General features: G+C 45.3%; 1 protein-coding gene across 1 annotated transcript in view; it reads left to right on the plus strand.

Annotated features, from left to right (window-relative positions):
* LOC138301219 (dual specificity testis-specific protein kinase 1-like) overlaps positions 1–26,442 on the plus strand; it is a 239,477-nt gene that overhangs the window by 136,222 nt on the left and 76,813 nt on the right. Inside the window, exon 2 of the mRNA XM_069241461.1 lies at positions 2,310–2,509. Coding sequence (XP_069097562.1) covers positions 2,321–2,509 — 189 coding nt within the window. The 5' untranslated portion in view covers positions 2,310–2,320. The remainder of the gene's footprint in view (positions 1–2,309; positions 2,510–26,442) is intronic.

Below are 26,442 nucleotides of genomic sequence, written 5' to 3' on the forward strand. Positions count from 1 at the left end.
AGGCTCAGCAGCAGCCATAACAGCACCTTACCCCCCCCCCCCCCCCCCCTGGAAAAGCCACCTCCACATCCACGACCTCCCAAGGGCCACTATCTGTTGGGGCCTGACGCCAGTCCTCCAGTTCCATGGATAACCTCCTCTCTGCCAAATCGATTTCCTTTGTTACAACCCCGACAGCTCTTGCGAGGAAGGAGTCCAATGTGGTGGTGCCACTTCCCTGTCTACTACCGCCACCACCACCCCGAAATGGACCAGTTAACGGACCTCTTTTCCTGCCCATTTTTACAGTAAAAAAGTTTCAACAAACAAACAACAAGCAAACCAAACTAATAAGTAAAAGTTAAAAAGCTATTAAAAACCCACTATAAAACTCCAAAATATACTACAAATATTAGCAGATATATATAGTCACCCTCCACTGGAAACGAAAGAGGGGTGGCCCAGCCCAGCCTCTTACGGGCGATGACGGGCGCAAGACGGGCCTGCCCGAGTCCCGCGGGAGCGCGAAGTCAATTTTAAAGGGCTCCTGCCCTTGAACAAAAAGACGCTGCCTCCTCCTGCTTCCAAACGCGCTTCCCGAGGTAGTGGGAGCGCGAAGTCAATTTTAAAGGTCTCCTGCCCTTGACCAAACAGATGCCGCTGCCTCCTGCTTCCAAACGCGCGCTTCCCTGGGTATGGAGATACCACTGTACAAGGGACTTACAGGTAAATTAAATGTGCCAATTAGGTGTAAGCCAATCATACCAACTTTAGAAGGGAGAGCACCTACACTTTAGCACTGATCAGCAGTGATAAAGTGCTCAGTGTCCTAGAGACAACAAGAGGTCAGAAATAATAGGAGGAAGGAGGCAAAAAGTTTGGGGATGACACTGCAAAAAGGGCTAGTTTCTCACACACACACACACACACACACACACACACACACACTCACACACACTCACTCTATATACAGTATGAATGTTCTTGTATAGTGCTAGCCTGGCTAGAGAGCAACAGAGCACTTTACAAAGGGGGCTGGGGTACGATCAAGAATCCTTGACCAGGCAGCAGCATAATCCTGAGTGTTGCATAGGAACAAGGGACAGTGGTCTCTGGAACGCCGCTACTATCCATTGTAGTTCCCGATGCTCTAGTGGGGAGGGAGAGAAGGCGCTCAGAAGATGGGTCATGAGAAAGGCTATTATCGAAGATTCCAGCCAAGGGTAAACTGGGAGACCCTCAGAGAATGTTGCATCTCGGCAACCGCCACTGTGTAAAGTTGAGCCAGGTCTGTTGTGCACATGATTGTTCAATTGTTAGAAATAGTTTAGGCCATTTATGGGCCTGTCCAGTCTCCTGGAATTTGAGAGGCTACAGCGGGATGCTTTGGCTGAGGTTTTTGGCTCACCTTTACGTATCACGTGAAGCTGCAAGCGCTCATTTAAAGCGGGTCTCAGCCACAGTTTTGGGCTGACATGTCTTAAATAGTTGGAGAGCTGGAGCTGCACTATTTTACCACTTTAAACAATGGTAAATGGTTGCTTGTCACGAGAACTTTAAAGGCACGTGCTGGTTTTCGCTGGAAATGTAGCTGCGTTTATTGATATATAATGAAAACAGACTATAACAACATACACTAAACAACATCACAAAACAGTTGACAGGCACAACAAAACAATCAAAAACATTAAAAACAGAAACCAACACACTAACCACAGTAAACACTATATCACATTGCAGTAACGCAGAACTCCGTAGCACAATCTGCAGTAGAACACTGCACCATCCGAACAAAATGCCACACAGCAAATATGAACATGTTTTGATCACACATTACCACTCCCAGAGACAATTTTTTATAAAACGGTGGTAAAAGATGTTTGTACCAATCATTGCTTTAATTTGCCAACAACGCCACGAAAGAGCACAAGCCTAAAACTTATTAGGTGTGTAAATGAAAATAGTTTTGGATGTGCAGGCTCTTTTCATTTCCAGATTAATATGTAAATAAATTATTGAGAAATGTGCCGTGTTTAATCTTTTATTTAATGGTGCCTGTTGGCATAGATCCCAAGATCCTTTGACTTTTGTGACCAGATAAGGTTTTGCCTGTTCTTTATTACCGAATCTATATAGGATAAAATACCCCACCCTACATTATAAGGATATTGGAAGTTACTAGGAGTAAAGTGATCATACAGAGTTCCTTTATAAGGTGGTGGAACTAGGTTAGGGAAGCCTTGCTTTATAATTGTATGATCTCTAAGATTTTTTTTTTGTTTACGTTTTTACAAATCCCTATCATCCTGTGCTCTGCTTGGTCCTTTCAGCTTCCGTCCCCATGATGTGTGAGACGGGGCAGCTCTCGCCAGAATCCATCAGCCCCACTCACTTCTATGGTGAGTCCTCGGACACCTACTTCCACGTGGACCGATGGCAGAAGCTCAGGACCGCTGTCAGGAAGCTGGAATTCTGGGAGAGCTTCAGCTCTGAATTGATCGGGAGCGGCTTTTTCTCCTCAGTTTATAAGGTAAATTTGAGAATTATCCAGTAACAATGAAACCATCAAATCAGATGAGACATTAGAGTACTTATCCCTAAGAATGGAACCGGCTGCTTTGTTGCGTTTGCAGGTTACAATGCTTCCACTGCACATCTCTAAGGATCCAGAGATGCAGGTAAACTGTATCATCTTGTGTTGTAAGTCATTTCACACCATTGGCATGTACTCCCCCAAGGCAAAGGCCAAATGGCGAGGGAGAGTTGCTACAGCACAGCTCTGTCAGGCCTGGCATTAAATTGAATGATGTCCAGATTAGGGTGACCACCTGGCATTGAGGCAAATTCTGGACAGGACTGTAAAAAATTCAGGACAAAGGGTCAAAATTCAGGACAAAAATTCAGGACAAAGGGTCGTAATTCAGGACAGAAATTCAAGAACAAACGTCAGTTTTACAGACACACGCAAGAGAGGCCATGCCTCACTATGTTGTCAGTGCATTTATTTACTCTTTTTTAACATAGCACTATTTATTCATTGTGGCCTTTTTGTGATTGCCTCCTGGTATGCTACATTCAGGTGTCACGTTACGTCTTTGTTCAGTAGTAAATTAATGCCCTTCAGTACTGCGGCAAGGCCATCACCCCTACCGAAATCTACCCGATCTTTCCTGAAGAGAAAGTAACAGCAAAATTTGGTTTATGTTTCTGAACATTTTAAAACCCCTGGCAAACAGTTTGGGAAACAATAAGGTAATTAACCTTATGCTAGTTTAAACAAATTGAACAAAAACATCTGGCTTACCCCAACCGCCCATGGACTTTCAACTTAACGAGGCAGGGCAGATGGTGTGGGCGACAGTCTCACACCTAATGTCAGGATGTGATGTACCCATAACTTGTCTGTGGTCTCACAGCACTAGAGTGTATGTCTGGGACTCTACATTTATCTCAGAAATGGGAGCCCGGACTACCAATCAAAGATAATAAAAGAGGAGGATGAAATCGAGAGCAAATGGGAGATCCACGGCAAGTAATTCAAAGGGTTGTTGCCAAGAACTGGGTAAATAAGGAAGAGAAGTACAAGGTGGGACAATTCCTAAAATCAGACAAGATGGGTCCACCAAGACTATTCGAAGGTATTGGGAACCTGGGGAGTTGTCTCTGCACACAGGAGCGAAACAGAAGGGACATTGTCAAGTGGTTGAACAAGCAACACCCATCCACCTTGGCAAACTCTTCTGGTGCAGTGGTCTGCTGTTAGTGCTTTTGTAGGGTGAGCAGGGGCCAGACCCCTTGCAAGGTTGTGCAAGGCAATTGCCCGCTTTGTCCATGTATTTATATGGTTTTGAAATTGAGCAAAAGCCAAACTAGAGATCTGGGTTATCCCTAAGTGTCAAGTACACATAGAATCTTCAAAATATTTGGGATGTAAATTGCACAAACACAATTTACAAATTTAAAACTTTAATTAGTGTTTCTTTGACATATGGCACTGTTTTTGCCTTTATATACATTTAGATCTCAGATTGAACTGGGAACCAGTTACCTTTTGATACCTAATGATTAATATCTACTATTCTTACACTGATTTCCAGGAAGAAAATCTCGGCAGAGCGAACGGTCCCTCCAAGCCCAGTTTGCTTTTTGGTCTTCTCTTCTGCTTTCTGTAGTGGGCCACGTGGCACTAGTGAAGATGGTGTGCTACCCCAATGATAGTATTATTTTGCAAACCTTCCCCTGCTTGTTTTTCATTCCTTCTTCAGACAGGCCACACATCTGATTTGGTCGCCGTCGGGCAGTTCTTTCCACTCTAAAGCTAACTGTGACTGCGGGTGGATTAGGTCTTCTGGACTTAGAATGCTATAGTCAGCTGCACAGGTCCAATGGGTGGCTCGCTGGCTTTCTGCCCACCTCCCTGCATGAGATGGGGTTTACCAGTAAAGACTTTTAAGAAAGGCTTAATGCACTGCTCATTGTTTCCTACTGACCATTCTACGGATCACCATTCAGGGTTATCATGCACAGCTTTCTCTTGCCTTGCCAGAACCTGTACACCACTGCACTGACACTCTACTTTGCAACTCTGCACTCTACACCACTCTACTCTATGCCACTGCACTCTAGGCACTATACTCTACTCTACACCACTCTACAATACTCCACTCTGCACCACTCTACACCACTGCACTCTATGCCACACGAGTCTACTCTGCACTCTAACACTGCACCACTCTGCATTACTGCACTCTCTGCTACTCTCTTGTATGCCACACTAATCCACTGCACTCTATGTAACTCTACCCCATGCCACTCTATGCCACTGCACTCTGCGCCAATGCACTCTAAACAACTGCACTGTACGCCACTGCCCTCTACTCTGTACCACTGTACTCTATGCCACTGCTCTCTGTGCCACTCTACTCCACTCTACATCACTGCACTGACACTCTACTCTGCAGCGTTCCACTCTCCACCACTGTACTATACACCAATGTACTACTGCATTCTATGCCACTGCACTCTATGCCACTCTACTCTGCATCACTCCACTCTACAGCACTTTGCCCTCCCTGCAAAGTCAGTCTACTCTGCAATCTATGCCACTGCACCACTCTACACTACTGCTCTCTCTGCTACTTCATTGTATGCCACTCTACTCCACTGCACTCTATGCCACTCGACTCTGTCCCACGCCACTCCATGCCACTTTAAACCATTGCACTCTACGCTAACACACTCTAATCAACTGCACTGTACCCCACTGCACTGTACTTTGCACCACTAGGCTCTACACCACTGCTCCTATGCCACTCTACTCCACTCCACACAACTATGCCACTAATTTTAAGCCATGCTGAACAGCAGCTACTCTGGTGTACAACATTGCTAATGGCTAAAACACATTAGCAAATAACTATTTCGTAGATGAGACCTATTGGCTTTGCCAATATTTGTTAGTACTATGAGGTACCGAGGTACCTGAAAGAACTGTGAAAAATACAATTACATCATAATAAAGGCTGCTACAAAATGTGCAAATACATTTCGGTTAAATAAAAAAAAAGTGCTTCTCAAATACAGATTTGAATAATATACAGTTTATACCTAGTACTAAAACATTTTATAACACTCCGTTAAAACCACACACCCCACAGCTCACTTTGGAACACCATTACAATACCTCTCTAAAAGAAGTATCTTTGCCACCAGAAAACTTCAAGTGACTCCTTTTAGTAAAGTCAGTGCAGGTTTTCAAGCCCCTTTGTATTTGCAGATTTACCAGTTGGGCACATTTGCATGTCTTTAGGGAAGGAGACCCCCTGGCAAGAAGGTCTGATTCTTATCTGTCTGCCCATCCCTCAGAGCCCAGGAGACTCCCAGCCTTTCAGCCCAGCTGGGGAGACTGATCTGCCCGTAATTTCGCCCTGCCTCCTTTGTCCTTTAGGTGAAAGGCTAAAATTACGGACAAATGCTGTCCGTGAAGACTTTCATCACGGACAACCGACAGCAGGGCGAAATTACGGACAGTCCGTGAAATTTACGGACGGGTGGTCACCCTAGGAGTGATTTGTCTGCGGGTGCCGATACGTTTATGGTCCACCTGGCAAAAGCCAGTCCTTAGAATACTTGTGAGGCAAGGCGTAGTAGGAGGGTTTGCCACAACTGAATGATTTCCGTTCCTTTCTGTAATAAGCTGAACCCTCAGCCGAGAAGAGGACAACACATTGCACAATTTATCAAGATAGGGATTCTATGGTGACAGCTTTGCCTAAAGATTTTGTCAACAACTACCTCCTTCTTCTGGGAGCTTCGATCTTGTTGAATAAACACATGTGGAGCATTATTTCCCCCAAAACAAGCAAACAACCTAATTTTAACAGCAGGAATTGACACGCCAATCTATATAAGAAAGCTGAATTTGACAGAAGGTCACGACCCCCTGCCCCATCTGGTCAGCCCTCACGACCACTGTGCGGTTGTTCATGATCTTCATTTCTTACTCTGCTCTTTCACTACTATTGTCCCCAGGTTCTTTCCCTGGAAAGCTTTACTTGTCATTGAATCTGTTACTCTCTGACTCAATTATTGCATCTAATTGGGAAGTTGTTCCCTGCATCCACACCCTTTCCTAATGCACATTTTTGTGTTTGGTTTTCTACCTACCCATGTCAGCTTCATACTGTGATTTGTGGTTCATGGGATATTGTCTGCTTGAATTTGCCTGTCTCTTGTGCCGGAATTATGAAGTTCGGCTGTCTGCTCTCGTAAGAGGTGTAGTACTTACCTACGGAATCCTCTATGAATGATTTTTCACGCAAAGGCAGGTGAGTTGGTTGGACGTGGCATGATTGACAGGGTCACTATTCCTACTAGCAAGTGCTATTATCGGGGATCATCGTAGGTGCCCCCTGAAACGAGGTAGTCCCCACTGTCTGCGGTGTTCCTTCCACCGATTGGCTAAGGATTTTTAGGTGATCTGACCGCATCAAATCTGATGTGGAATGATGTATGATGGGGACTTTTTTGTTTTAGGCAGAGGAACAGGCATCCGCCAGTCAAAGGTTGAATTTCATTGCCACAGTGGAAGAGTTTGTTAGAACAACTGTAGAGACGTTCCCCATGGGACCCACAGAATGGAATTCTGACAGCTCCACCCAGCCGCCTATCCTTCCAAAGCTGATCAACCGAGTGCATATATACTGTGTATTACTAACACCTTTAATTTACAGCACTTCATAGCGACATTGCTCGCGTTCTGTGGTTCTTCACTGAAGAAGCATCATTATTTCCTGACTGGATGTTCTGCAGGAGGCGGCCAATGGAATGCTCACTTTATACGAAGGGAGAGAGTTCTCTAGAGACTGCTGTTGTGGGGTTTCAGGGAGGGGAGAAGGGCTGCTCTATTGGAAGGGGCATCCAGGTCTGCCAGCATGGATCGAAGCCTACCCAGAGGGGGTGTATGCCTTGTTTCTAGGTGAGAACCCAAGGAAGGCAAAGCCTCTGCCTTGTTAGAGGCATGGCACTGAGGCTGCTGGAGCAAAGCACAAGATCCCTGTTCAAGTGAGTGATCCTGTTATTAAGAAAGTCTAGCCATCTAGGTCATTCCTTTTTGTTCTTTGTTGTCCTTCACGTGTTAACTTTCATTTGTGTTTTTAGTGCTATAAGAGAGTTCTTGGAATAGGATCCCTTCTGTGGTTTCACTCATAAGTCTTATAACGATTTCGTGCCTTTCTCGTGTGCAACCCCAGATGTGTCAGCCTCATAAGCATACACACTTTCTCAAAAATAGTGTAATAGGTTATCTCAGATCATGCCACCAGACGAGAGTTCCCTGAGCTACATCTTGCCTGCATTCTTACTTTTTTGCCTATCAGATACCGTAAACCCTGCACCCCCTTCTTGATTGTATTCCAAAGCTGATCTGCAGCGGTGTACCTGTGCTCCAGCCTTGCTAGATCGCACCTTGTAGTTTTCAACTCTTATGATTTAGTCATCCCATGACAGATGTTGGTGTCAGGTGACAGCCTTTATCACTAAACTTAACAGTTGTGCTCTAGTACTGTTACAGGGAATGCCGTGAAGAAGACCATGAAATGCAGAAATCACTTCAGGCTCATCATGGTGCCATGAGGTCTCAGTGGAAACATTTTTAATAATATTCAGAAGAATAATCCAGTATCTCATTCACTGGACACCTTAAAACCTCCCTTTCTAAGCAGGATTTACAAAACTGGTAGATGGGGAAATATTACTCGGACATCCATCGTGCCCTTTGCAGATCTTACAAGGGGGTATAGTCACTTACACCTGGACCTGCCTACGAGCTATGTTATGCTTTTAACTTTGTTGATGCTGACACCATGAGAAGCAAATTCTGACTCAGTCCCACCACTCCCCGCTAATCTATGGATCTGGAACACCTTAAGCATGTTAATAACATGGGTTAAGCTAATTGGTGCAAACATCCTCTTAAAAAAAGAAAAGTAAAACAGGTGCTTAAAGCTACTAATCTGCGAGGCAAAAGCTAAAAAGAAGTTTCGGATTACCGCAATTACCACAATGCGGTAAAAACACTTTTGAAGTAATCCAGGCCCTTATGAGCTCTTCATGCCCCTCCTCTCCTGCCCACTCTGGAGCCCTTGAAGGTGGTCTATAGGACTTTGGGCTTGCTGTGATGTATACTTAGGCTCTCTTGTCTAATATGTTGTTCGCACAACTTGCTCCTAAATCAAGTTTCTGGACTACGTTTTACTCTTGTCCATGCCTTCCCAGGTGGCATTGTCATTCTAAAAAAAAAACTCTTCAACTCTCTGATTTATTTTATACTATATTAGAGAATACGGATTTTTGTATAGGAATCGTTATTGCTGTAGTGATTAGAAACGATTTCACCTAAGGGATGGTACCCTCCAGGTGCAAAGGGGTGAGAATCTCCCTGCCCTTTTTTAAAAAGTCCTACCTTTATCCTTCAATTGTAGTTACATTTTGTCCCCACAGTGGGATTCCTGTGGTAGCCAATAGTAGGGACAATATTGTGGCATGAAATATCCAACTGAATATTGAACCTGGCTGCTGTACCTTCCCTTTCAGTTTACAGGATCTAGATTTCCATTTTGGTTTTGAGTCAAAACTCTCGGGTGGTTTCGTAATTTTTTTAAGTTCTGCTGGTTTTGCTGTATCTCTCAGTTGACTGAGTATCGTAATCGCTAGATTGTCTGGGGTTGTGGAACCCTCTATTACAACTATTGCCTGGTTTCACTCCTTTGACTCCTTGTGTGTGTGTCTTTCTCTTTCTGCATCTGCTACAGTGGCATGCTAGTTCCTCTCCCCTGCTTCTTTTACTATCTCCCTCGCCAGCGTACCTGTATCTTTAGGCAAACCTTCAGTCTTATGTAGTTTTTAATGCCAATGACACGCTGTCCGGTTTATGTCTGACCCACGAGTCTTTCTGCCCATTCTCTCCAGTTTAGTTAATGTAAAAGCTTGATGTCATCTAACTCCTTGCAGCTCATTATCTTTGGCCTGAAAGCATATTTCCCATTTATAATTTGCGCCATCAACTGGCTTTTAGGGTATGTGGACTTGCTGCCCAATTAAAAAATCTAAAGGTCTTGTTTAACTTTGCCTGCACCAGTACGGTCCGCTCTAGGGAGCCAATTCTCTCAAACAGCTAAGCTTTGGCCCATCATTCCTCTCCTGGAACATGTGCACTGATAGAAGGCACTGTCATCCACTCATGTATTGATTATTGTAATGGTTTTTACTTTTGTTTACCCAGGATTCTTATTCGGAAAATGTAGCTGGCACGCCACGATAGATTCCGATTAATCTTGCATCTGAGGAATAATTACCACGTCTCTGGGGAGAGGAAATGTCTCCACTGACTTCTGTTTGTAGCCAGAATCAGATTCAAATTTGATTTTCTAGCTTTCAAGTGCTTTCGTTAGGCACTCTTGTCTGCCCAGGTACATAAATATTTAGGGGGTCATTACGACCCCGGGGGTCGGTGCTATAGTGGAGATATTACCGCCAACAGGCTGGTGGTACGTATCGCCACTACTATGACATTGGCGGTTTGGCCAAAGCCAAACCGCCAAGTCAACACACCGACTGCCCATGGCATTTTGACTCTGCTCACCGCCACGGTTTCCGTGGTTTCTGTACCGCCACGGAAACCATGGCGGTAGGCACTATCTGTGCCAGGGAATTCCTTCCCTGCCACTGATAGGGGTCTCCCACACCTCCCTCCCCTCCCCAGAGTCCTCCCTCCCACTCCCGACCCCCTTATATACACACATACACGCACATACATACACACACGCATACACACATTCCCCCATGCATGCATACATTCATACACACTCACAGCAACACTCACAAACATACATCCAGGCACACAGGCAAGCACACAACATGCACATACACACCCACCCACTCATGCTCACACACACGCAAGCACGCATGCACGCATTCACACACAGTCACACATACCCCCACACACGCACACAACACCCCCACCCCCCTCTCTTCTCTCCTGTCGGAGAACCCGACTTACCTGCTTGCAGGGGGTCCTCCGGCAGGAGACGGGATGTGGCGATGCTGCCAGCAGCAGCGTCTGCCAGCAAAACACCACCAGGCCGTATCCTGGAACATAATACGGTAGGCGGTGTTTTGCCTGCATGGCGCTACCTTACTGCTGTTCGCCGCCATGACCATAGCCGGAATTCCGCCAGCCCTCTGGCGGAATTCCGGCTATGGTCCTTATGGCATGGAAGGTCGGTAGCCACGGCAACGGTATGTTGCCGGCTGTCACTGTGGCGGTAGGCAGCATTTGCCGCCAAGGCCTTAATGAGGGCCTTATTAAAATTTTCACAGCCGTTTTTGCTTTCTGCCAACGTCTTTTTTATTTTTTTAACCTCTAAACATCTCTCAACCAAAGGTGGGTAGAGATTACCAATTTAAGCTGGGTGCACTTGGATTAGTTTTTTAAAATAATTTATGGAAACAGCCTCCATTGCTGTGGCTGCTTGGATGTTGTCTACTTAATAGGGTTGACTTAAGCAGAACTGGCTAAGTTGTTGACTGCAAGCAATGACAGATCAGTGCTACGTCTCCACTGTGGAGGTAACCAGTCAGTATGTGCTTCCCATACATGCAAACTGAATGTGGAGAAATCTTAGACCGCTGAAAAGCTCTAGACTGGTCACCCAGCAGTAAGAGAACAGGTATGATGCATAATGCTTGTAGCTTACTCTGGACAATTCTGGATATTTGAGTTGAAGATGAAGGTAATGTTCATTGTAATTCAAAGCAGTCAGAATTTGTCTGTAGATAGCACATCAAAGGGACTTCCAGATGTTGCGTCTAGTTGTTACAAGAAATATCAGTTGCAGATGTCAATTGTTTGATAATCAATTGGAATACAATCTTTAGACCATGACACCTTTAATTCAAGCACAAGGATTCATTTCATGGACAAGTTTCAAGAAAAATGCCTGGCTCACCAGGGGGTGAAATAATTAGCTGTTTTCATATTCTGCCATATTCTGTAGTCCAGGGCGCGGCTTCATGTATGTTTGTTGAGGCTCCCAGCCTGCTCAGGAACAACTGCAGAAAAAGATTGGCTTCAATTTTCTATTTCTACTGCAAGACTATACATTAGTAGTTGGTAAATCTATTGCAAAGCTTCCAAACTATTAAGGAAAGATGGCAATATTTGGTTTGATTTAGAGACAGACACCGATTGCTTCACAGAGTAGTAGCAATCACTGGGAAGGCACAGCCTCTATGAACTACAGGGAGTGCAGAATTATTAGGCAAATGAGTATTTTGACCACATCATCCTCTTTATGCATGTTGTCTTACTCCAAGCTGTATAGGCTCGAAAGCCTACTACCAATTAAGCATATTAGGTGATGTGCATCTCTGTAATGAGAAGGGGTGTGGTCTAATGACATCAACACCCTATATCAGGTGTGCATAATTATTAGGCAACTTCCTTTCCTTTGGCAAAATGGGTCAAAAGAAGGACTTGACAGGCTCAGAAAAGTAAAAAATAGTGAGATATCTTGCAGAGGGATGCAGCACTCTTAAAATTGCAAAGCTTCTGAAGCGTGATCATCGAACAATCAAGCGTTTCATTCAAAATAGTCAACAGGGTCGCAAGAAGCGTGTGGAAAAACCAAGGTGCAAAATAACTGCCCATGAACTGAGAAAAGTCAAGCGTGCAGCTGCCACGATGCCACTTGCCACCAGTTTGGCCATATTTCAGAGCTGCAACATCACTGGAGTGCCCAAAAGCACAAGGTGTGCAATACTCAGAGACATGGCCAAGGTAAGAAAGGCTGAAAGACGACCACCACTGAACAAGACACACAAGCTGAAACGTCAAGACTGGGCCAAGAAATATCTCAAGACTGATTTTTCTAAGGTTTTATTGACTGATGAAATGAGAGTGAGTCTTGATGGGCCAGATGGATGGGCCCGTGGCTGGATTGGTAAAGGGCAGAGAGCTCCAGTCCGACTCAGACGCCAGCAAGGTGGAGGTGGAGTACTGGTTTGGGCTGGTATCATCAAAGATGAGCTTGTGGGTCCTTTTCGGGTTGAGGATGGAGTCAAGCTCAACTCCCAGTCCTACTGCCAGTTCCTGGAAGACACCTTCTTCAAGCAGTGGTACAGGAAGAAGTCTGAATCCTTCAAGAAAAACATGATTTTCATGCAGGACAATGCTCCATCACACGCGTCCAAGTACTCCACAGCGTGGCTGGCAAGAAAGGGTATAAAAGAAGGAAATCTAATGACATGGCCTCCTTGTTCACCTGATCTGAACCCCATTGAGAACCTGTGGTCCATCATAAAATGTGAGATTTACAAGGAGGGAAAACAGTACACCTCTCTGAACAGTGTCTGGGAGGCTGTGGTTGCTGCTGCACGCAATGTTGATTGTGAACAGATCAAAACACTGACAGAATCCATGGATGGCAGGCTTTTGAGTGTCCTTGCAAAGAAAGGTGGCTATATTGGTCACTGATTTGTTTTTGTTTTGTTTTTGAATGTCAGAAATGTATATTTGTGAATGTTGAGATGTTATATTGGTTTCACTGGTAATGATAAATAATTGAAATGGGTATATATTTTTTTTTTGTTAAGTTGCCTAATAATTATGCACAGTGATAGTCACCTGCACACACAGATATCCCCCTAACATAGCTAAAACTAAAAACAAACTAAAAACTACTTCCAAAAATATTCAGTTTTGATATTAATGAGTTTTTTGGGTTCATTGAGAACATGGTTGTTGTTCAATAATAAAATTAATCCTCAAAAATACAACTTGCCTAATAATTCTGCACTCCCTGTATTAGAAAATAGACAGCCTCTAGGAACTATTAGTAGATTTTGTTGAGAGGTGATTTGCTCTAGAGATACCACCTCGGTTAGTTTTGTCCTTGAGGTGAAATGTGAATAAAGTAGATAAACTTTACAGGGTTACTTCACATATAGACTTAGTTAGGTGGGGAACTAATGCAAGGCTCTCATGGGAAGAAACGTTTCAATTCTTGTCAGGAAATGGCTGTAGCATTCTGGTTCATCTCTAACTGAGCCAGAAGATATTTAGGGGGAATACCCAAGTTAGAGGCCTTGAATCCCATCCAAACATAGTGTTGTGATGAAGGCAGCACGCGTGAGGTTGCTTAAGATGGATAAAGTAGATTGATTAAACCTTCTTGATTAGATTAACACAAGTCTCAAAGATGAATTCTCAACCAGTTTGCCAAGCGCAGGCTGTTTTATCATTTGATTTGAATCAACAGATGGACACAGGAACCTCAAAAGCTTACCACTACCATAAAACCCATCATGAACCTTTGAGATTTTGGAGGCCATGATACTCAAATCTCTCCCTAGTTTCAGTAGGGCATGTGTGTTGTAGGAGCCTTATGCCAGGTCCAGTTATCCCTTATTAGTGGAATGTAGGCAGTGTTCTAGCAGCTTGGACTTTCTAGGGGTAGCTATAGCAGAGCAGCCAAGGCTGAACTAGGAGACATGCAAAGCTCCTGCAACACCACTATAGTTACACATTATGTATCCACAATAAAAGACAATACTCGGTGTTACCAAAAATAAAGGTACTTTATTTTAGTGACACTAGGCCAAAAATATCTTAGAGGCAATACTCCTTCTGGAGGTAAGTATTATACACAATATATACACTATTATCCAAAATCAGCTAAGTAAACAGTCATATAATAGTGCAAACAGTAGACAATACAATAGATTGCAAAGGGCCTGGGGCAACACAAACCGTAGACTAAAATAGTGGAATGCGAATGTTGAATTCCCCCTACGCAAGTGTAGTTTGTAGAGGGGCACCAGGAGTGTAAGAAAACACCAAAGGTAAGTAAATTACCCCACCCCAGAGCCCAGGAAAGCAGGAGTAAAGTACAGCAAGATTCCTCAGAACACACTACAAGTTGTGATGAAGAATTATGCAAGAACCAAGCAAGACTGCAAGCAACAATGGATTCCTGGAACGTATGAGCTGTGGGGAGAGGAGACCAAGTCCAGAAGTCAAAGAAGGGTCCAGGAAAAACAGGAGCACCTGCCAACCTGGAAGAAGGTACAAAAGGGGATTCTCCGGTTGGAAGAAAAGTACAGAAATGCTCCAAAGAATATAGCTGCGGGTTCCTGTTTTGTGCAGGAGATGTCCCACGTCGAGTTGTTGGATGCAGGCTGTTTGCTTTGCTGGATTCTGCCAGCAAGCCTTGGTTCAAGCAAATACGCAGTTTGCATCAAAGAGGAGCTGCCTGGACCCAGTAGGGGCCTGGGGGTCTCAACTCTGGCTGAGGAGACAGAGGGGGCCCTCAGCACTTCAGAGAGCCCTCAGAAGACCAGGCAACACCCACGGGAGTCCCAGAACATGGGGGCAAAGAAGATGCAAAGTGCGGTCATCGCAGTACTACACTGGAGGATCCCACGCCACCGTAGAACAATTCAGAGAGGTGTGCATCGCAGGATAGAGTGCTGGGGACCTGGGCTACGCTGTGCATGAAAAGCTTTTGTAAGAAGTGCACAGAAGCTCAAGGAGCTGCAGAAGACTCTGTGCACAGGGGTCGCAACACGTGAGGCAAGCTCTTACCTCCACCAAATATGGACAGTCTGGACCTTTGGACAGTCTGGGTCACTTCGGTCCACCACCTGCGTTCCAGGGATCATGCTCGTCAACAGGAGAGGAGTCCCAGAGAAACGGTTGTCATCGCAGCGAGGTGCCTGCTGAAGTAGGGAAGTGATTTCATCACTCCACGGGAGATTCCTTTGGTTCTTCTGGTGCAGGGTGAAGGCAGGCAGTCCTCAGAGCGTGTGCACCTTGGAAACTGTTGCAAAGGCTGGCTGGTGGTTAAGTTGCAGGTCACAGGAGTCTTCCTGGATACTTTGTTGCAGTTACAGCATTTCCTGGAGCGGTCTGTGGTTGATCCGACGGTCAGATGCTGAAGCAGAGGATGCAGAGGAGTCCTGGAGGAATCTTGCAAATGGAATCTGAGGAAACACCCAGAGGAGAGACCCTAAATAGCCCTGAGAGGGGTTTGGCTACCTACCCAGGTATGCACCTATCAGGAGGGGTCTCTGACGTCACCTGCTGGCACTGGCCACTCAGAGGTCTCAAGAGGGTCCCCACACCTTGGAATCCAAGATGGCTAACACCAGGGACACCCTGGAGGAGCTCTGGACACCCCCTCTGGGGTGGTGATCGACGGGGGAGTGGTCACTTCCCTTTCCTTAGTCCAGTTTCACGCCAGAGCAAGGACAGGGTGTCCCTGAACCGGTGTAGACTGGATTATGCAAGGAGAGCACTGTTTGTGCCCTTCAAAGCATTTCCAGAGGCTCTGGGAGGATACCCCTCCCATGCCTGTAACACCTATTTCCAATGGGAGAGGGTGTAACATCCCTCTCCTAAAGGAAATGCATTGTTCTGCCTTCCTGGGATTCAGCTGCTCAATCCCCAGGAGTGCAGAAACCTGTCTGTGAGGTGGCAGCAGCTGGGGCTGCAGTGGAAACATCAGAGCTGGTTTGAAAATGCTGGGGGTCCATGGTGGAGCCCCCAGGGTGCATGGGATTGGCCCCTAATACCAGATATGGATTGGGGGGTCAATTCCATGACCGTAGATACCTCACATGTCCATATTCGGAGTTACCATTGTGATGCTACATATATGTCTTAACATATATGTAGTGTACATGTATAATGGTGTCCCCGCACTCATGAAGTCCGGGGTATTGGCCCTGGACAATGTGGGGGCACCTTTGCTAGTGCAAGGGTGCCCTCACACAGAGTAACTTTGTACCTAGTCTTCAGTAAATGAGGGTTAGATATATAGGTGACTTATACATTACCTGGTGCAGTGAAAAATGGCTGTGAAATAGTGTGTGCACTATTTCACTCAGGCTGCAGTGGCAGTCCTGATGAAAGGTTTGTATGAGCTCCTTATGGGTGGCAAAAGAAATGCTGCAGCCCATAAGGATCTCCTGGAACCCCAATGCCCTGGGTACCAAAGTACTATATACTCGGGACTTATAAGGGGTCCAGTGTGCCAATCAGAATTGGAATATGAAGTCACTAAACTATAGTGACATTTGGTAAGTAGAGAGAGCATAAGCACTGGAGTTCTGGTTAGCAGAACTTCAGTGACACAGCCAAGCATACGGACAACACATATAGGCCACAAACTGCGAGCACTGGGGTCCTGGCTTGCAGGATCCCAGTGAGACTGGCCATACACACTGACAAACGGGCAGAAATTGGGGGTAACATGCCAAGAAAGATGGTACTTTCCTATGGGTGTCACCTCCATACAAGTGACATTTAAAACTGTGGGATGTGATTGTTCTTGCATCTTGCAGTAGACGTATTAGGATATCATAGTTGACCGTGTTGCAAGTAGTGGCAGAAGAGGCACTTTAGAGGTAGTATCAGCATCCTGTCCTGATGTAATTTTAGCCCTTTACAAAGTTATCATAGGAAGCCTGCCTAATCGGTGGCATCTGAGGACTGCATCTATATTGAGAAATGAAATGTAACCATTCTCCTGACTATGGGTAGACCAAAGCGGGCTGAAGCTGCCTCTTGTACCAAGGACTTTAGATTGCTTCTTCCTGGGCATACCTGAAAGTGGTTGAGGCATCTGCCAGCTATGATGGAAAACAATCCTCATTACTTCAGCCACAGAAACTAGAGAACATTCAAGTGCAGGAGGGCTTACTTGGAAGTGTTATAGTTGTAGAAACGTTTAGCCTCTGGAAGGTAGCCAGACTTCTGGGCCTTACCTGGAGATATGCATGGACAAAAAAAGAGGTCTGATTGCTCTGCATTGCTCTTTGGAGAGAGGTAGTCTAGAGACATTTCAAAATTCTTCCAGAACAGAAGAGGAACACTCCACCTTAAAGTCAGGTATTTGGTTGACCACACTGTTATTTTCCAGTCAGGAAGATGCAAATGGTGTGGTGTGCAAATCCACATTAAATTGAACATCTCTGTTGGAACTCTATGCCCTTCTTGAAAGTCATACTTGAAGAGAGGAAGTTATATGAGGACCCTTCTGCCAGTGGTTCTCTCTTGTCTCTTACTAAAGTGAAGACCTGAAGAGGGCTGCTGTTAACTGTGCCTGCAAAGCCTGGGTAGATATCTTCCAATGCAGCAGCCCAGATGATTTTCTGGTGGTCTATTTCTCCATGCAGCAATGCCACTCAGTGTTGGGAACACGGAGACCACTTATTTGCCTTGTGAATGTGTTCCAGCTGCACTCTCCGACCCTGCTCTCATTAGAGATCTGAGGCTGCAATCTTCTGGACATATGACATTTCTGTTGTATTTAGATATGTGTATGCACTCATAGACGTGGAACAGATTTATGTTTAGAGTATATTGCAAGACTTATTTGAAATGTACAAAATAAAGAAGGGATCAGGAGGAATTATGGTCCAGTGTATATCCTCCGAATGGAAACATCAAAAATAAGTAATACACTGTTCCAACCATGTAAAATAGAAAGACGTGACCGGGGTCCTAATTTCTAGGAGCAAAAGGCCTCACACACCCATAAGGTGTCATGCTTCATCATAGGCCATGCTCCTCGTCAGACGGGCGCTGCAATGTCTGACGGGCACCACCCCTAATGGGGGGGCTCTTTGCCGGAGATCTTTTTTTATAGTGGTGCCGTGACCCCAAAAGAGATTAAAGTGTCAACGGAGATTAGAGAGAACTGTGATTTAAAATTGACTCTCAAAACCGCCACTAAGCCAGTAGATTTTATTGGACCAGATGGACAGTCAGGGCCAAGGTTAAAAAATATAATCAGAAGAGTGAATCAAGAAACTAGGATCAATCACTCTTATAGTAAAACAGGTGTATAAATCAAAAAGAGAAGTCTGGAGATTATCCAAAATCTACCCTTTCATGGGTCAACATGTTTCGCATCCTGGTGGTCCAAACGGATCCAGTGATGCTTCATCAGGACCATATATTGCTATGTGTATCTCCTAAATCATAATAAGGGCCACATATATTTCTTAACAAGGTATACAAATTATTATGAGCCAACAATTGGTTGGGGGGAGTAATAATCACTCACATGAATAGGGAACTATTTGTTCCTGGTTCATGCCCTGCGAAAAGAAGTACAAAGGTTATACCCAAGTAAGCATAAGACATGACTCATATATATACTCTGGGGAAGGAGGGCGACCGTGCTGTATAGTGAAGGTGTCAACTCGTGGACAACACACGTGCAAATGCTCGTGAAAACAAGCTTACCGTCCCAAGCTTGAAGACGAGCATCCTAGGAATACACAGACCAATGGTCCAGCGCTAACTGACGTCTAAGCAGGGGATATGAAACACAAAATTAAAAGGTAGGTAGAATATCCACTCAAGTATTTCAAATGTCTAGTAGCTTATAAGTCTGGAATAAGAATAATGATGGGTTCTCAATTAGGATTATTAAGACAAACGTGAAAAATCCAAACGTGAATACTGAGAGCAATAAAAGCTGGATTGTAGTCAGATTGCTCATGGTTAGTAATGCAGGACAGAAAGACCATAAAAAGTATACAGCACAACTGTACAGACTGAGGTTCCGCACCTAGTCAAACATAGGTTAAACAACAAGGACTTTCAGGGCTGATATAACGTATTTATGTTAACTATGAGGGCTAAATAGTATGTGCTAACCCTCAAGTAGATATCGGTAAAGACAGAGGGGGGCAGGGGGGGTGGGAGTCTCCTAAATCACTGTGCGATCTCGCAGTTAGGGACTACAAGGGGAGGGGCCGGGGAGAATATACAGAGCTCTGCCTCTCACGGAGAGCGCAACGAACGAACAACAAAACGAAACCCGAAAAAGTAAACGGGAATCGGAAATCGTAGGTAGAAGGCGGCGAGGCACTTACTTTGTTCGGTGGCACTGTCCAGGCGGTCACCTACCCCGGTCTGTGGTTCCTGAAAAGTGAAGGAACCCAGCATGGGGCGTATGAAAAACGCAACGGGCCGGAAGGGGGAGGGAAATGTTTCCGGCAGAGTCAGGCAGTCAGGCAACGCGGAAGCGTTGGTCTGAGAAAGCTAGATAGTGACGAAAGACTACAACCAAGGCCGGGGACAAACAAAGGGAAATGGATAGATAAATAAAATGCACGTATGAATCAGAACACGTCGCTCCTCCTCCCTGACCAGCGTAAATTCACCTTCATAAGTCTCCCATACATTCTTCAGGATGTCATTCAGGTAGGGCTAGCATTTCTTTTAACTTAGTCAAGTAATCATCCCATTGCTCCATTAAGTTACACCTCTGGCTCGTACTACCTCAGCCCCTATTGAGAGTTCTGATGAGGCCCACCAGCCTACGGCCCTCTACTATGCTGAGAGTAAGGGGATGGTTGCTGCTTTCCAGCAAATTGCGATGCAACGTTTTGCAAGGGCAGATGCGAGACCCTGGAAGCTCATCACTTGTTTTGTCTGTTTCGTTACCACACCTGTTTTGAGGAAGCAACAAGCTGGGTCACAGGGTAGAATGTAATTTAGGATACCAGAAATACACAAGGTCACCGAGTGCCAGTAATCTGTGATCATTGGGCATACCCACACCATGTGGAGAAAGTCTGCTCTGGCTTCTGGGAAATTGTGTGCTCCCGCTGAGGTACATCTAACCTATTCTGCCCGTGGTAAGGTATGTATGATGTAAATAGTTAAATTGCATAACGTGGAACTGAACGTTTCTCATGATTGATTTGATGGACCCCGTACATCTCTGCCAGGCTGCGCCTGTCAGTTCCATGGACAATTCATCCTGCCACCATTCCCGGAGAGGCTGGAAGCAGGGAGTGAAGTGATCCCAATTCAGAGTCCAGTAAATAACTGATATTGCCTGTTTCAAGGTTGTTGTAGTCAGCATCAATTCTGTGCACTGCATGGTCTTCTGAGGGCTCTCTGAGTTGCTGAGCTCCCCATCTGTTTCCCCCTCCTGGGTAGAGTCAACCTGGTCCTTCCTGGCCCGGGTAGTGCCATTTTCCATGAACCGCGAGATTTGTATTTACCAAGGCTTGTTTGCGGAATCCAGTGACGAAAACCAGACTGCATTCATCCATCCGGCGTGGCACATCTTCTGCACCAACAAGGAACCTGCATCTATCTTCTTTGGTGCAATACTGACTTTGTCTTCCCACCTGTGGTTCTTCTTTTGCACCTTCATCCGTGTTAGCAGGGGCTCCTGTTCTCCCTGGACTCTTCAGTGCTTCTTCGATTTGGTCCCCTTCTTGCACAGGTCTTCAGGTCCAGGAATCCATTGTTGGTGTCTTGTAGTCTCTTCTGGTTCTTGCACTGTCTTCTATCACGACTTCTAGTGTGTTTTAGGAAACTTGCTGTGTTTTACTCCTGCTTTCCTGGGCTCTAGGGTGGGGTATTTTACTTACCTTTGGTGTTTTCCTACACTCCCAGCACCCCTCTACACACTACACTTACCTAGGTGGCAAACCGACTTTTGCATTCCACTATTTTAGTATTTGGTTTGTGTTCCCCCTAGGCCCATTGCAACCTATTGTGATTTTCACTGTTAGCACTATTTTCTGACTATTTACGTGCCTGTCTTTGGTTATTAGTGTATGTATTGTGTAATGTAGCTACCTCCTAAGGGAGTATAGTCCCCAAAGTATGTATGGCATTGTGTCACTAAAATAAAGTACCTTTATTTTTGGTAACACTGAGTATTGCCTTTCATGTGTGTGAGTACTGGGTGACTACACTGGTATTGCAAGAGCATGTCTCCTAGTTCAGCCTTGGCTCTCTGCCTACAGCTACCTCTAGAGAGCCTGGCTTCTAGACACTGACTTCATTCCACTTATAAGGGATAACTGGACCTGGTATGAGTTGTAAGTACCTTTGGCGCCCACTACAAACCAGGCCAGCCTCCTACTGGCACTATGAGCTCATGAAGACCTTGGCAGGGTGGAATAGGCAAACTGATTCTGTAGGCTTCTGTGTCTCAGAGTGAGAGTACAGAACAGCTGCAAGCATTGGCAAAGCCAAAGTGTCTTATCTTTTGGCCTTGTCATTGCTTTTTTGCTGATGCTGTTCAGCACTGGCAGAAAGAAAGAAATGGTTCTTGCTGATGCTTTACAGCATCTTTACAGCATCAGTAAAAGAAAACAATCACTGGGAAGCCTGTATGTCTCGCCTTAGAGACCTATTGGCTATGCCAAAGTTGTTTCTTCATGCTGTACAACATGACAACAGATGCTCTACGGGCATGAAGGAAAGAGATGTAAAAACCCAATAATAACATAATAAACACGATGATCGTGTCATATTGTAGGTGCGTTAAACATGTGCGCTGACATGTTAGTTTTACTCACTGCACTACTTTTAAAGGCACACGCTTACATCTTAGTAGTACTCACTTTACTGCTATTAAAAACGTATTTATGGTGTAGAATTTGGGGAAGTGATATGGGACTGTATTAGATGCACTCTGGATTCTCGGGAGATTCGTTTCTGGAGCCTGATCGGGAGTAAATCTACTGTCTGTAAAATCAAGAAACCCAGCATTCATCCCACTTCACGATGACGTCAGCCTACAGATAGACTTACTCCCACTTCAGATATTGGATAAGGTTTTTTTGTGGGGCGGGTTCTTCACATGGAGATTACTTATCGGTACTGCCCTTAGAGGGACATATTTGCAGATTTAACAGGATTACCCTGCTTTGTAATGACTGGTCAGCTGCTACGTTCCTTAATTTATGGAGCAACAAAAAACACTGTTTCTTTTCATAATACTCTGGTTGCCAGAGCCGCAATCAGATTTGGCACACCGTGCATGATTCCGGCCAGTCACAGATACAAACATCCAGTGTTCTTTTATCGAGGTATATCTTGCACAGTATTATTCTCTGTGCACCGTCAGTAACGGAAATGTGTGCGTAAAACTGCGCAGCGGCAGTGCAATATCGCTAATCCGATGGAAGAGGTTCAAATTTGTTAAGTTACACTAAGTGATGTTTATTTATTATATTTTTCTCACCCTGTGGCGTGCCTATGAAAAGAACATTAGTTTTCAGGTTTACTAAATATCTGGTCATCATTTACTGTATAATACACATCACAGACTCATAATTCCTGGTGAATGATGTGTAACGTATCCCAGAAAGTAGTCCGGCAGGAATGCCAACACGTGCGAAAAGCATAAAGACAATATAAACTTAATTTCAAACAGCCAGAAGACGCTGTACCCAGAGTGCATCACTACACAGACTGAGTGGGTTGAGTGCCTGCTGCATCAGGTGCAATCGTCAGAGCCCAGAATCGGGGTCCAGCATGCAGGGGTGGCTCCTCCATAAGGGTGGAGGAGCGTTGCCCTCCGTCAGCAGCAACTGCTGCAAATCCTTTCACAAGGAATGGATAATAACCTGTGTTTATTATCCCACCCTTCGGAAAGGGGTGGGGCATTGGGGGTGATGAGCAGAGTGGAGTGCACTATGCACTCCCCTCAGAGCGCTTGTGTGTTTGACTGGCCGTCTCTATACCGCCAAACACTCATGTGCATAGGGCGCTCCCAGCCACTCCTGATGCTGTTTTGAGCAACTTCAGGATTGGCTGCAGGGCAGGCTGGGGACCTGTGCCTGTGTGCAGCGATGACGCAGGAGAGAGAAGCAGTGCTGCAACGGAGGAGGTAAGTTTTATTTTATCTTATTTTATTAAAAGTGATTATTCCACAAACCACCCACTCCTGCGCGCCACGCTGCCCCCAGGAATCCCCGTGAGCAGCGACTGCCAGCATGACTGAGTCCTCCATTCAAGCTTCTAACGGTTGAAGAAAGGGGTACCACAGCCAGTTGAAAACACCCATAACTTGGTGTGCTGTCATTGCTTCTAAAAATAAACCCTTCAAATTACATGGAAGTTCAGTTTCACTACTGAAGATTATAAAATAATAAGCCTTTCAAATGGAAACTCATTCCAGCCAGTGAACAGCTTCAGTATCGCCATATTTGTAGAAAATGACCCTAAAGACATAGTGCATATTAAAAATATCAACATGTATTATGCACATTTAAAGGAGAAAGAGTTTTCAGTGCTGCAAACCAAAAAAACAGTTTGTACCAGCAAATTCTGCATGTTATGCCCAGTGGCTTTTCCAAACCTCTGAATGACTCTTGCAGCATTTAATGAACAAGCCCTTTTAGCTTTTTAGGGTCAAACTTGCAAAAGCATGCACTAACTCATGCGTCTCTCTTGCAAGACACTGTAGTTAACAAAAAGGGCTTGAACCCCACACGTTGCTTACCATTTGTTGGCTTGTGTGGCACTCTTCCTTACAGCCTTGTAATTGGTCACTGCAGGCCTAGCATAATTTACGTTCCTTTCAGTGAAGCAGGGACCAATCAGTGATTGAATCAACTAAATCAGTGCTGTCCGCTGTTCCCGATGTCATTGAAGTACTTTATAGTTCTTTCTAACTTTTAGTGCCCTGCAAACAGAAGGCTCGTGATTGTCAAAATAATGCCTAACAGGTCAAACAAAATTGCAATTTTTTTTTTTTAATAGTTAACTTTCTTTTATTTTGCTAAGTCTTCTTTTCTCACTTTGCACTCATGTTTTGTTTCTTTCTCATGTGTAATTTCCAAAATTATGCTTTAACACATAATCGTTTAGTGCGCCTCAATTCACCCCAATCTAATCCAGGCATCCTCATCCCACACAGTCCACCCCACTCACTCCAATCCACCCCAGATCAAACCAGTCCACCCAACTCCAGTCTGCACCATTCCAATACAAACCACTCACCCCAATCCAATCCACCACACTCTAATCCTCCCAACCCACCCCACTCTGCCCCACTCCAATCCACCCCACGCCAATCCTAAACATTCTGCCCAGTCCAATCCAAAACAATCTGCCCCACTCCAATCCAAAACAATCACCTGCTCCAATCTGCCCTACTCCAGTCTGTCCCATTCCAATCCAGAACAATTGTCCCACTTCAATCTGCCCAACTCAATCCAAAACAATCTGCCTCACTCCAATCCAAATAAATCTTCTATATTGCAGTCCGCCCTACTTTAATCCAAAACAATTGACCCCACTCCAATCCAAAATAATCTGCCCCACTCCAGAACAAAACAGTATGCCCCACTCCAATCCAAAACAATTTGCCCCTCTGACATCTGCCACACTCCAATCTGCCCTACTCCAATCCGCTCCACTCCAATTCAAAACAATCTGCCCAGGCTAATCTGCCCCATTCCAATCTGCCCCCTCCAATCCAAAGCAATCTGCCCCACTCCATTCTGCCCCAGTCCAGTCCAAAGCATTTTGCCCCACTCCATTCCAAAACAAACTGCCCACTCCAACCTACCGCTCTCCAATCTGCCCCATTCTAATCTGCCCCACTCCAACTCAAAAGTCTGTTTTACTCCAATCTGCCCCACTTCAATCCATCCCACCATAATAAGCCCCACTCCAGTCTGCCCCACTCCAATCCAAAACAATCTGCCTCACGTCAGTCTGCCTTCTTGCAACCCAAAACAATCATCCCCACTCCAATCCAAATCAATCTGCCCCACTCCAACCTACCACACTCCAATCCAAAACAATTGGCTCCACTCCAGTCTGCCCCCTCCAGTCCAAAACAATCTGCCCCACTCCAGTCTGCCCCACTTGAATCCGCCTCACTCTGCCCTACTCCAATCAGTCCAAAACCATCTGCCCCATTCAATCCACCCACTCCAATCCACTCCAAACCAATCCACCTCACCTAACCCTAATCCAGTCCACCCCATCCCAATCCAAATCCATCCCTCTCCAGTCCAGCACAATCCACCCCTCTCCAGTCCATTCCACCCCACTACAAACCAACCCACCCCACTCCAATCTAACCATCCCCTGCAGCCCAATTCAATCCACCCCACTCCAATCTAACCATCTCCTGCAGCCCAATTCAATCCACCCCACTCCAGTCCAGCCTAATCCACCACACTACACCCCACTCCAATTCACCCCGCTTTAAACCACCCCACTTGAATCGAGTTCATCCCACCCCAATCCAATCCACCCAGCCTTGATATTCAAATCCAGTCCACCTACCCCACTCCAATCCAATCCACCCCAAGCAAATCCACCTCACCCCATTTCAAACCAATGCACTCCAATTCAATACACCCCACTGTAGCCCAAGCCAATCCACCCCACTCCACTCCAGTCCAATCTAATTCACCAGACTCCATTCCATCCTAGTCCATCTCACCCCATTTCAATCCTCCCCACTCCAGTCCGTTCCACCCCATCCAGTCTACCCACTCCACTCAATCCACCCCACTCTACCCCAATCCAATCCGCCCCACTGTACTCCAATCCAATTCACCCTATTACCTCAATCCATTCCATCCCACTCCACTCTACACTACTCCACTGAATGCCACTCTACTCTTCGACACTGTGCCACTGAACTCTACTCCCCTCTATGACACTCTACTCCCCCTACTCCACTCTACTCCAACAAATCCACTCTATGCCTCTCTACTCCCCCACTCCACCCTACAACACTGCACACCACTAACTTTTAGCCATGCTGAACTGCAGCCACACTGGTGTACAGCATGGCAAAAACACACTGCTAAAGACAATAGCTTTTGTATAGGCTAGACCAGTTGGCTTTGCCAATGCTTGTTTTATTTTAGGTGTTACAGCTGGTTCAAGCCCTAGTGCATGCATTGGTTACTTAAACCACATTTTTTTTTCGTTGTTATTTTTTTGTGGAACCAGACACCCTCACTTGGAATTAAGGTCCACTGTGACCAGTGCAATAAACATTAGTGAGCACAGCAGTTCACTCACTGTGTCCGCACAGCAATCCCTTGACAGCAGCCTGCCACTCAAAGATGGAGAAAAAAAAAACATTGACTCTCTCACACACATAA

This window comes from Pleurodeles waltl, chromosome 6 (genome assembly GCF_031143425.1).
Source record: "Pleurodeles waltl isolate 20211129_DDA chromosome 6, aPleWal1.hap1.20221129, whole genome shotgun sequence".
NCBI lineage: Eukaryota > Metazoa > Chordata > Amphibia > Caudata > Salamandridae > Pleurodeles > Pleurodeles waltl.